The following is a 12,895-nucleotide window of genomic DNA, read 5'->3' as shown; positions in this document are numbered from 1 at the left end:
ATGCACGTCATGAAAATAATAAAATAGGACTGCCTTTTAGAATGTGTAAAATTAAGTGATGAAAAAAACATATTAACGATTTGATCTAAAAAACCATTTACTCTTGAATACAATAATTATATGCTAATGATTTTCTCTCTTGGTTTACTTTCATTTAAACTATCATAAGTGTTATTGTAGTTTGTTTTATCAACCTAACGTATGAAATCAATAATTATTTTTTATTCAATTATCGATCTGATGACAGGAGATTAAGTAGAAAAAATATTTCGTCTGGACAACATACATCCGGAAGAATGTGATGCAATCCAAACTGTCATTTCAAAATCTGAACAATGCATATAATATTTTCTCATGTGATCCCAATTGGCTTCTTAGCTTTGATTCAGATTAACATCAGTTTAATAAGTTTTTATTTTTTATTTAACAAACTCCTAAGCCTATTGGATGAGAAGTTAGGCTTTTAACTAAGAGATCATCGATTTAAAACCTTAAATATGCACTATGCATGTCTTTAAGATTAAATTCACTCAATTGTCCAAAATTGGAAAACAAAATCACTGTGGATTGAAAACATTGGTTCTATGTGCAAACTTCAAGAGTACACAATTATATACTTAAGGTGTAGTCCATTTAATCAAACAACAAAGTTATGCACTATTATGCACTCGTCGTGTACTCCATCTTATGCACTATTATATACACGTCGTGTGCTCCATTTAAGTTGAAGTACACGATCATAAGGTAATTATAGCCAATCACATGCCCAATCATGTGTTGCAATTTGGCCAAAAAAATAAAATTACAAAACAAGCACTCGCACCAACAAAAGCATAAATAATGTTCATACTGTGACACATTTTTAGAGCAAAATATCAAAAAGGTCACAAAAGCAATTAAAGAAAAAGGATATTCAAAACTGTTAAAATCAAATACTTTACCAGAATTCTCATACCAGAAAATATATTTGAAATGGACAAATGAAAAGATCATTCAATCCTTTGATGGTAGGTATCGAGGATATAACGGTTCAACCGATCTCCAAATGTGTTGGTGGAGAACATTTCGGTAACATGGCGCCGAGCTTCTCGGCCCATCCTTACGGCGAGCTCACCATCGGAAAGGAGGCCGGACATAGCCTTCGAAAATTCTAAAGGGATTGGTTCACATAGAAAACCTGTAAGCTCATGCTTGACTGTCTCAACGGGGCCTCCGCTGTTGCATGCAATAACAGGCTTCTGTGAAGCCATTGCTTCCAGGGGTACGATACCGAAATGTTCATTCTACAAAAATATTCATAAGGAGAAGAAAAAATAATGGAATCTTTGCATACATACCACTCAATTCCTATGTAATTACATATATAAAACCTATATATATATATTATATATATATGCATCCTTAATTATGCATGAAAAGGTGTACTTCAATAAGTAAAAGTAAAAATAGTGGTATTTGGTATTTTTTATGTGATATGAAAGAATTTGGTGGTATAAATGTAAAAATAAAGTTTAGGTGTTATATGTAAACACATGGGAATAAAGTGGCATGTATGTAAATGCCTCAAAAATAATAAACTGAAGATAGCATGACAAAATATAATAGATTTAAAAAGATTTTCAAAAAATATATTTGAAATCTCAAAAGGCACTCAACAATAATAAATGGAGGAAGAGATCATAAAGATCATAAAGCTAGCCCCAAAAAGTTGAGCAATATGCTACTATTGTGGAAGACAAAAAAGCAAAAATAAAAATGTTTGTTTGGATGAAAAATTACACAGCTTTTTCTCTACTTCATTAAATTTTACAACAAAATATGTTTTGAAAGAAAATAATAAGATCTATAATTGAGAAGGTAACTTCGAAAAAGTTCTGAACATCATCCAGAAAGTATAAGCTACTCCAAACGAATAATGACGAGAAAGAAATTCGAAAGAATTGATAAATATTTCATTATTTTGGCTTCACAATAAGATAAAACAAATAAAGAATATAAAAAGCGAAAGCAGGGTTGGCAATCCCCTGCAATTTTCTATGATATAAATTGCTGCTAAACCTGGAGAATTTTCTTTTGGCAGATCTATCATATTTGATCTTCAAAATATGAAAATTAATTAGATCTTAAGCCAGATTATGGTTCAAGTATAACTTCAAAGATGACATGGAATGTTTAGGCTTAACAATTGAATGATGATGTGGGTGTCACGTGCCAACTTGGTCGCGATTAATAAGGGCCTTAGAAGTTATAGCCAACATTTTGGATTCACTCTTCGCCTACGTCACAATAAACTCCCATTTTGCAGACTTTCGGGTGTGCAAAACAAACATTTATTTATTCATCTTGTACGTAAAACAAAAAACAAAAAAAGTGGGAGAGCAATGTGTTTCTTGAAGACAGAAATGAATGCATATCTAAAAGAGTAGAAGTCCCAACTAACCTTTGGAGTGTACAAAACACAGAGACATTGGGAGAGCAATGTGTTTCTTTCTTGTGTTGAGCAGGAAGTCACAAAATTGACCCTATCTGACACTCCTTGGACTTCTGCCAACATTTTCAGCTCTTCAAGATACTCCACATTTTCCTTGAGACGTCTATCAAAACCACCTTAATAAAAAAGGGTTCTTTTACAGCAAAATACTCATCCCGTGGTAATAAAATATATGGAAAAATAGACATTTTCTCAGGAAAAAATAAAATGCTGCTTCACACCACTTGTATGAAACCATTTAAACATGTAGGTATACGCTGGCATACTTTATGTTGCCCTCCTTTAGAGGGCTGCAAAACAATTCAGTCAAAATTTCAGGTGATGTTAGACATTTGGAAAAATTTTGCGCTGCACACTTTGTCAAGATGTCATCAAACTACAACAATAACTTTGGACAAACATACTTGAGGATAAACTTTAAACAAGCAAAATGCTTAGGGATTGTTTGGGATCACTTCTGATTTTTTGTTTATGTTTTGTTTTGTTTTGTTTGTATTTGTAGTTTAAAAGGAACATGCTTGGCATGCCATAACTTTTAGATGTGTTGAGTGTTTTTAAAAATAAGTTAATTTCTTTCGAAAATAAAAAACAAAAACATAAAAAAATACACTAAACAAATATGTTTTAAAATAAAAGCAAAAATAAAAAAGAAGAAGCAAAAAATTAGTAATTGAACAAAAAACATCAAATTATCTCTATGGCATGCTCAAGATGTTTTTAGATTCTAGAAACCACAAGTTGAGTTAAGAACAAATAAGTACGAATATCACTGCACTACTCTTCGAAAAGTACAAAAGAAATATACAGAAATAGCACAAAAATCCCTTGAATGGCATTAATAAGGCTTCACGCATATACTTTCCAAAAGGATCAATATGCATTCAAAGTCTCGGGTTAAATACCTAAACTAAATGTATATGTTAAAGATAAACATTTTCAAAATGTATGTGCCTAACCCTATAATACACAAATACATAACCTGTAGGAAAAAGACGAAAGAGCTTCTTTTCAAAGATGTGAACTTTCAACCAACAATAGTGAAACATATGGAAGTGAAAAAGTCAAAAAATAAAAAAATGTACAACTAACTATCAACATTCTAAAATTACAATTACCCAACAAATTCTGAAATAATTCCAATATTGTGGTAAGGCCTATATATTTTTCTACAATTATATATATATATATATATATATATACAGGAGCACATATATATATATATACCAACAAAAAATTAACAAAATGTCACTAGAGCACAAACATTCAGAAAATATTCAAGAGCGCGCTAATTTTCTTAAATTTGAGGGATTCCATTTTTTTGGAGTGTAGAACTTCTAACTCACTTAGATGCCTCTGCCCCAACGTGAGGAATTATCGAATTAACATTAAACTAAAATTACTCATAAAATATTCTAAGGAGCTAAAGAATCTTAAAATTGAGGTACTTTCAATGATTGGAGAGCATATAAAACTTCTCATCTAACTTAGGTGCTCCCATGGGGGATAAAATTGTTAAAATACCCTAAAAACTTGAATAATACATTAAATATTCCTCGATGGTAAAAAAATTATAAAGTTGCGAAGAGAAAATTTCCTTAACAATCTAAAGATACTGAGACACCTATTAAACCAAAATAAAAACTTCTACAAAATGACCAAAATATGTGAGGGACTTCCATATATTCCAAAAATATTCCTACAGTTCTGAAAAATTATGCAATTCAAAAAGCTTCTTGCTTTAATCGCAATAATGTGAACAACTTAAATGCCCTCATATGGTTTCTTCAAAATTATCAGTAGTCCAAACTACTTTGTAAAACACTCATTCATAACAGCCTCCAAGCCATAGAGGGTTGTGAGTTCCATCAATGTTGTTAGACTTCTAATACAAACCTGTAGAAGTTAGAAGTTCAGTAGACACAAATGGAATTCTCTAGCTTTCAAAATCAAAGTCAAACTAGTAGGATACTCAATCTATAATCAAGAGTACTGCTAACAATGAAGATAATAAAGTAGATAAACTAAAGAGTAATATTGACAAAACTAGGACCCCAAATGTTTAGGTGTACAACATACGGACACTAAACTATATGCCATTATTATGCCTAGGGATTGAAGCTCGAGCTAATTCATCAAGTTGGCATTCCAAACAATCAAAGATAATAAGAAATAAAGAAAATAAACCAACTTTTTGGAGTTTGGAAAGTTTGACTGTCCCAAAAAACAATGAGCAGGTTTCGATAACACGTTAATAGCACAAATCATTGAATATGTAAGCATGCTAAGATGATATAAGCCTTACGAAACACACCATGCCCCAATCTTACGTAAACATAGAGTTAAAGGTAATAGAATAACTGAGAGCACAAGTTAACTTAATAGAAAACATGTTAATGCACTATGGACAAATTCTAGAAAAACAAATTCAGAAGGCAAAAAAGGAAATGATTAGCTTTATCAATGCCATTATGAACTATTTTGGAACCATTAGCTAAAGTAACAATAGGGGGAGAAGTAAAATTTAAAATATGAGAAAGAAGACATTGTTTACCAGAGACAAAATCAAAAGCATCATGGTCAAGAACATAGAGTTCATGCGATGACTGAAAAAATAATGATTGAGTGAGACGAACAATTGAGTTAATTCTTTGAACTATTGAGACAATTGGTGAAAAGGATTATTTAGCAGCCCACAAAAGGTTTTAGAAGATTGATGATCGTCTAAGGAATCCATAGGATATGTACTAAGATAGGCAGTATGCAAATAAAAAACACAGGCAAAGCTGAACAATGATAATGATTATCGCAAATACATTATAGGCAACCAAAACGGTGCACGTAAGGAGACAAATTTAGGGAAGGGCAGCAGCCCAGAAAAGCAAGAGGAGCTGAGAAATGTAGCAAACGAGAAACACATCCTCTATAAAAGAATAAAAAATATGTTGAAGAACATAATCCTTATTAGTTCAAAGGCTAAGCATTGTAAGAGGCATGAACAGTCGTCCCCTTTGCTTCCCTTGTAGTATCAATGATATGGTCAACAACTAGTTAAATTTCTTCATTATAGTTCAAACCATAAATGAAAAAATATGCACATCCTTATAAAGTTTTTCAAGCCCGATATCAAAGAGGACAACCCAAAACAAAGTGAGGCCTGCCATAACAGCAAATACAAATACGACGACTTCATGATTTCAAACAACAGCAAATAAAACTACAAATACTATTCTGATTACAATCAAATAAATAAACATTAAAGAATAATAACGTTTTCCATCCTCATGTTGCCCTGTCACAAGCAAGTTGGGTCTGCCAATGAAGTCAAAATGCCAGAATTAACATGAACTTTGAACAAGTTTTTAAAAAAACAGCCACACATTTTCAGTTAATTCTCAGAATAAGCTGCAATTAAATCCAATCTCCATAATAACCTTTAGTTAATGTAATATACAAAAAAAAGTGAAAGCTTAATCAGCATCTTTTGGCATTAAATGTTCTGTCAAATATTTTTTAATTTCTTACTTCGTCAATTTTACTACTTGATAAAGGCCATAGATGAGGAGCCACTTAGTTTCAAAAATCTACTAATCCTCGTATGAGTAATTCCAAGCAAAAAATCTATTGTGCCACAGATTTCTCTCTTTTGGCCTTCAATGTATCTCTTTTGGCCTTCAATGTAACAGTATATGTTAACGTTAAATAAACCATTTTATCAACATTGTTAAACAATTTTGACCGACTCCGGAAACATACCAGCAATTGTCAAAGTTGCCTCACATGAATTAGTGCCAGAAGAAGAAAGTAATGCAAATGCTGAAATTGCCAACTGCAGGTTCTTTTTTCTTTCAAAACGATTAATTGAAAGAAAATTGGGCCTGCAATAAAATTAGTAATTGAGATAAGAATCTGAAATAAGATATCAACAATTAAAGCTTTTGCAACTTTCTGAAGTGACATTGAATGTTAGTTACTTATAGCTACATTGGCCACTGAATTGCTCCACGTTAACTGCTGGATACAGAACAGCAGGTTCTATTCCTCTCAAATGAAGACCTTGAAAAGTAGTGGCAAAGGTAGATTTTGTAAATTTACTATTAACAAGAATCAAATTTGCCATACCTGCAAATTAGCCAAGGTACTTACCAAATGAGAATGCAAAATAAACAATGATTGCAGAGTTAAGTGATGAAATCAAAACTAAATAAAGTAAAACAGACCAGTAGTCTTCTCTTCAAGCAGGTCAATCGGTTTGCGATACATCCTTCTAAGCCATGTGGAATGTTGTGCAAGTAGCAAATCTGGAAAATGGCAGTAGAATATTACCTAAGAAATAAACCAAATTAAACAAAATAAAACAGAGACGAATATTTTCAAAATAAAGTAGGTGGAGAGGTTACCTTCGCAGACCTTTTCAATTTCATTAGAGGAATAACCACAGAAACCTGGTCAGCCAGCACAATGTCGAATGATGGCCACATGAAAAGCACACAAAGGGCTACAAAAATACATCGAAGATATGCACAGACAGCATGAAAGGAGTAGAGAATATGGCGAGGCAGGAAACTACCATAAACTGATACTTTAAATTTTCCTGAACAAGAAGCAATCACAGGAATAAGCCACATTATTAACCAGACAAGCAAAAAATGAGAGAAATTCAAATATGTGCAAAAAAGTAGAAGAAAATACAGCATGAATACATATAAGTATGTTGTAACGAACATTTTATTTAAGTGATTGATATAATGGCATATAACATGATTAATGATGATGCTGAAACCATATGGTAGAGAGCAAGTGACAGGTAAATTGGTTTAATAAACGGATAATATTCATGTATGAAGCATATATCCGAGTAAAGACAGCGAGAGCATGATTAAGATTTCCTTGAATGAATTTTATAGGGATAAATTTCCAACTCTAATAGCTAATAACCATTCGTCCATAGTAAACTTAACCACTTCAGAAGGATATATTACGAATTTAATTTCAATATAGTCAAGCCCTAAGTATTTCTGTAAACTATACAATAATAAACAATAAATCTCAGATAAACGATAATTAAATTCTTGAGACTAGTTAAAAGAAAGAATTGAGAAGGAATACATTTTTACTAAATTATCAAAATAATACAGGCATGCATATATTAATAGATATGATACAATAAAAAAGAATATCCTCAATAATTAGGAAACATTGAAATACTACAAATTACATATTCTTACTATAAATCAACTAGTGCATGTAATAATTTAAATTAGTAAGACTCCCCAACAAACACCAAGTAAGAAAGAAGATGTTATCCTGAGTTTGAAAATAGTAACAAACAGAAATCTAATTCAATTCTTTATGTTACCCAAAGATTATGAGCACGGCAAAAGGAGTGTGATTGATTGGTCAAAGAGATAGCAATAAGAATCAAGCACAAGAAAATCACCAATGACATCCATGTCAGAGAAAACCATAATAAAATACTTGAATAAACAAAGTATCAATAATAAGTGTTGATAGAGAGTATTGAAGGAGTGTTAATAGAGATCATGGACATATTGAGGACAAAATGTATCAACACAATCGCCAACAAAGAGCAAGATAAAGGTAGATGCATATAGATATGGTCCAAATGCCCCAATCGTCAACAAAGAAGTTTATAAGCTCTAAAAATTCAAATTGAGAAGAGGAAGAACAATGAGCTTGTTTCTGTTGCATGTTAATCACAATTTAAAGAAAATTATACCAGCAAAGATAAATTCGTAACTCTAATATCATGTTATAAGAAAGAAACGGAAAAGGATTCCATCTTCATTAATTTTAATAATAATAAAAGTAAATATCTACTAATATATAAGCAAGAGAAGAGAACAATAAAGTGAAAAATCCAATAAAAAAAATATTCACAGTATTGAGAAAAATATTAAAATAATAAATAATACACGCTCGTATGATAAATAAATACATGTGATAATTTAGATAATAACATGACTAGCTCTACTCATGCTTTCTAGTTAGAATATTTTTCTTCAAAGCCATTTTCAAGCCAAATGCCCCTTGAGAATTCTCTAAAAATCAAAGGATTAAAAAAAGGGCAGTAGTAAGCAATCACAACATTTCTTCTAGAGGAATAGTATATTATTTTAATGTGGGTGTGCAACATGAAGCACAAAACTCCATAAAGAATCATCATCCATTTTCAATAAACAAAAAAACTGCAGCACCTCACCAGACAAGGTTTCCTCGAAGCAATGGCTTTTGTCATGGTGAGCAGTTAAAACATGAACACTGTGCCCATGTGCAGCAAGTTCAACAGCTGCATCAACTATCAATCTTTCAGCCCCACCTACATACAGAAAAAAGAAAAAAAAAACCTTGTTAGGCAAGTTAAAAACGCAGAGACCACAACACTTGCAAGGAGGAATTGAGCATGACAGAGAAAATTTATTGCATCCCGGTGTAATAAATAGAAACATCCTGCTAAACCTGTATATATGTTTCTTTTCTGCAATATATGCTCGTACCTTTTTTTCTAAGATGAAAGAAAATGTTAGTCAATAGCATCGCCTTTCTTAGATTCTGTGCTAATTGACAACAATAACAACAAGCCTTTATCCCCCTAAGTGGGGTCAGCTACATGAATCCTTTTTTCTAATTTGACTCTGTGCTAATTGTGAGCTAATAAAATTATCATTTACATAATTTTAAAAAAAAAAAGCTTGCCGAAACAAAGGAGGAAACAGCAAAACGCAGGCAAGGAATTTGAATCTTACAAAACGAAGGACAGCATTAGATGTAAAGCATCACAGTAATAGTTATGTTATATAGCATGTGAATGAATATCTGTCTAAACATGAAATATAAGTTTTGCTTTTTTCCATTAAGAAAATAGCATTTCAGCTCTGTTATTGTGATATTAAACTGCATTTCATAAAAACTTTCAATGAAAAATCTAATATTTTATTTGCATTAAAAATCTAATATTTGACAAATGCATTTTTCCCAAACATAATGCTTCATGTCGTCAACCCTACTTCTACTTCATCAGCCAAAAGGCATGCTCACAGCCTCCAGAACAAAAGCATTGTCGCCTAATGTATGACTGTAAGCTCGTGCAGCACTGTTATCAAAGAACCATAGTTTCTTGTTCAAATCAATACTGATACAATTCAATAGACTTAACGAAAATTCGGTATAACAAGGCAGGAATTCTCTTGTTTTATGGCATTTAAGTGGCTTCCTATGAACTCTGATTCATCCCATTAGATTCCTGTATGGAAAGCATGTAAACCCAGCTTGATTGTATACTTGTGCAAAAACTGTGCATAGCAATGCCCACTGCTCCACTAGACGAGTTATTCCAACTCCAAAATTAGTTCCCCGATTAAAAAAACTAATCTAAAAGCGCGAGTATGTGATTTTATAAAGCAACTATTTTCTTCAATAAAAGAAAAAAACATGCTTGTATGAAAAAAAAAAAAATTTAAAAAACGTTATTTTAGAAAGGGGATCAAGATGCATACCTATTCCAAGGTCAGGATGGATGATGGCCACTTTTAGCTTCCTGCGCCCTTTACTCTCCATGCTCTCTGCGCCTCTCCAACTTCAGTTTTTTCTAACGGGAACTGCATAGAGAAGCAAAGAGTTCAACTTTGCTCGGATGAAATCCAGGGAGAGAAAACGTGATGCGAATTGAATCCGTGATGACCAAAACTATAACCTATATAACTTGAATCTTTATCATCAGAAACCCTAGTTCACCAGCGATGCCCGCAACACAGCGATGGCTATAACCCCTAGAATATCTCTTCGTAAAGGCGGAATTCCAACCGAGAAAAGGAGGGACAAATACGGAGTGCTGCGAGAAGGAGACCTAAGGGGCTGGGAAGAAGGTAGCAGGACTAGAGAAGGATTTTAAATTTTAATAATTTCCTATAGAGAATTATTTCAGCACCAAATTACTAATTTATGTCTAATTTGATCTTTCAGCACTTTACCCATATGTTATTTATTAAATCATTTATATGAAATTTAGGAGCTCTTTTGATTTTTTAGCTCATTTAAATATTAGTTCATAAACAAATCAAATATAAATCAATTTCATGCATTGAAAATTTTAAATAAATTAAGCTTGAACAAGATGTGAAAGCACAACACAAGTCCGAGTCGAACATGAATAACTTATAAATGTATCAAGCCAAGTATATTCTATGATATTGCTCGATTACAACCCTGATCAAGATTATCTTAATAACAAGTCAAACAAATTTCAGGGTTTAATCGCCTTGGAATTTGATGAATCTGAATTTTTAGGATTTACTAAATCCCATTCAAATTGAATTCTACTTACAACCAAACAACCCCTTAGGGCTGTTTAGAATCACTTTATTATTGTTGTTATATAAAACATATTTAATTAGTATATTTTTATTTTTAAAAATAAATTAATAAACTTTTAAGAATACTCAAAATAATTTTAAATTATTTTGAATATTTTTAAAAATAATGGTTATTTAATCAAATTGCAAAATGCTTTTTATTTCAAATAAAAACATAAAAAAAGTTTCCTAAACATACCCTTTTAAATTCCACTTTTCTTTCCGGGAAGCCTTAATTGATTTGATATACCAAAAGAATCAAAGTAAAAAAAATATATAATTGAAATATTTTAAAATTATTAAAATGTGTGTTATTTTAAAAAAAATGTAGTCAATATAAAACCCATGTTGTTAGGCCAGAGCCAATAACAATTGCAGTGGATGGCAAGCAATAACACAGATCAACTGTACTAGCAAGCCGCTGCACTAGCCGCGACAATAGGCGGGAGTCCATAACAAGAGGCGATTGTCGACAACAGTGATTGAGGTCTAATGCCCGTGCGCTGCCCAATGAACAAGAAATAATGAAAAACATCAGGAAAATAGTGGTCACGAGTGACAATAATTAGAGTCTATACAATGTAATTTGTAATCAGCTCATGTTAGAATTCATCATTTTGGACTAATTTGTGAGTTTTATTTCACCAAAACTTTTACTAAAGACAACCGAACAACCTCTTATTAATTTCGAGCATTGGTCGGACTTAACCCGAGCGCATGAGCGCCCTTGGAACTCTCCTCTTCTCCACATGCTTAAACATGCCACCACATAACTATCAAATGGACCATAAAATGGGATAGAATTGATCGGGCATGTTGGCTATACTTATAATAAATTAGCTTTTTTGTATGGTTGAAGCATTTTTAAAAGTTGTTATGGCCATATTTAAAAAAAAAAAGATAAAATCTTTCCCACAACTATTGCAATATAATATATTTAATTGTTAAAAGCAATTTCACTAGAATTTTTTTCTAAAAATAATAAGATAATGATAGTCAATTTGAAGTATAAATGCAAGCTAAAAAACTAAGATAATAAAAATTTGTCTCAAGCAATTCTTAAATCAATGATCATATTGTTAAAAACATATTATGGAAAATTGAATTTAAACTTCAAAATTATTTGGATATTAAATTTTTTTAATATAGTAAATAAATGAGTTAAAATATTATTATGAAAAGAATGATAATAATTTATTAGGATAATCAAACTTAAATTAATTTTTATTATTATTTATGCTTGTTATTGTACATTTACTGGGTCTAAAAAAGAAGATTTTTTGTGTGTGTTATAAAATGTGAATTGATTGTTATTAAGATTTATGTCATAGTGTGTATATACATGGATGAAAATAGGAGTATACACATAAAACTGAAAGATTATTCATATGAAAATTATATAAAAAAAATATGATAACTAGAACATATCCATAATTTTGGGTTTAAAGTTGTAAATATTTGCCTTCTCTAATAAATGAAGATGATAGAGTATAATGGTCTCATAAAATGTTGGTTGAGAATGATGAAGGGTGATAATGCCATAAGGGATTGCTCGCTTTGGTTTATAATGTTTCCAGAGTAAAATGACAAGCGACATGAGTTGAATGTTGACAGATGTTGGGAGACCATATCGATCATTATCCTTACAAAAGTGAGGGAAGGACTATAAAAGGTGGAAAATAGCTGAATGAATAACATACATTCTCTAACCTGAGATGTCCCCACTTTATTGAAACAAAAAAAATAAATAAATAAATAAGAAGGAAGAGATAAATATTTAGTCCTAGTGTAAGTTTTCTTTTAACAAACAATCAATTGTGATGTATGGGAAAATAAAGTACATATAAAAAGAAAATCTAACATCACACACATTATCTTCAAAACATATTTATGAAATTTTCATATATATATGATATTCAATATTAAAGTATTATTAACATTGATATATATTGGAAACCATGTGAGAAGCTCTCAAGTTTTTCGGTCTATTAGGAAAAACATAGGAACTTGTCGTTATGTTTTATAATTGTTATAA

The 12,895-nt window shown here is 31.4% G+C and overlaps 1 protein-coding gene across 2 annotated transcripts; it reads right to left on the bottom strand.

The window, feature by feature from the left end:
* Positions 1-679: 679 nt before the first annotated feature.
* Positions 680-10,404, bottom strand: LOC110034058 (alpha-1,3/1,6-mannosyltransferase ALG2). 2 transcript variants are annotated; one of them, XM_020738303.1, is made up of 9 exons: positions 10,203-10,404; positions 10,006-10,107; positions 8,712-8,828; positions 6,889-7,082; positions 6,709-6,814; positions 6,463-6,610; positions 6,245-6,366; positions 2,441-2,607; positions 680-1,283 (listed from the first exon to the last, which is right to left on the bottom strand). In XM_020738303.1, exons 2-9 carry the CDS (start codon positions 10,064-10,066, stop codon positions 990-992), a joined length of 1,209 nt encoding a protein of 402 aa, XP_020593962.1. In that variant the 5' UTR covers positions 10,067-10,107; positions 10,203-10,404; the 3' UTR covers positions 680-989. The 2 variants fall into 2 exon arrangements, with proteins under 2 accessions (XP_020593962.1, XP_020593963.1); XM_020738304.1 differs by lacking the exon at positions 8,712-8,828.
* Between the last annotated feature and the right edge of the window lie 2,491 nt (positions 10,405-12,895).

Source organism: Phalaenopsis equestris, unplaced genomic scaffold (genome assembly GCF_001263595.1).
Source record: "Phalaenopsis equestris unplaced genomic scaffold, ASM126359v1 Scaffold001339, whole genome shotgun sequence".
NCBI lineage: Eukaryota > Viridiplantae > Streptophyta > Magnoliopsida > Asparagales > Orchidaceae > Phalaenopsis > Phalaenopsis equestris.
The sequence above is the reverse complement of the archived record's forward strand: the minus strand, read 5'-3'. Positions and strand labels throughout refer to the sequence as shown.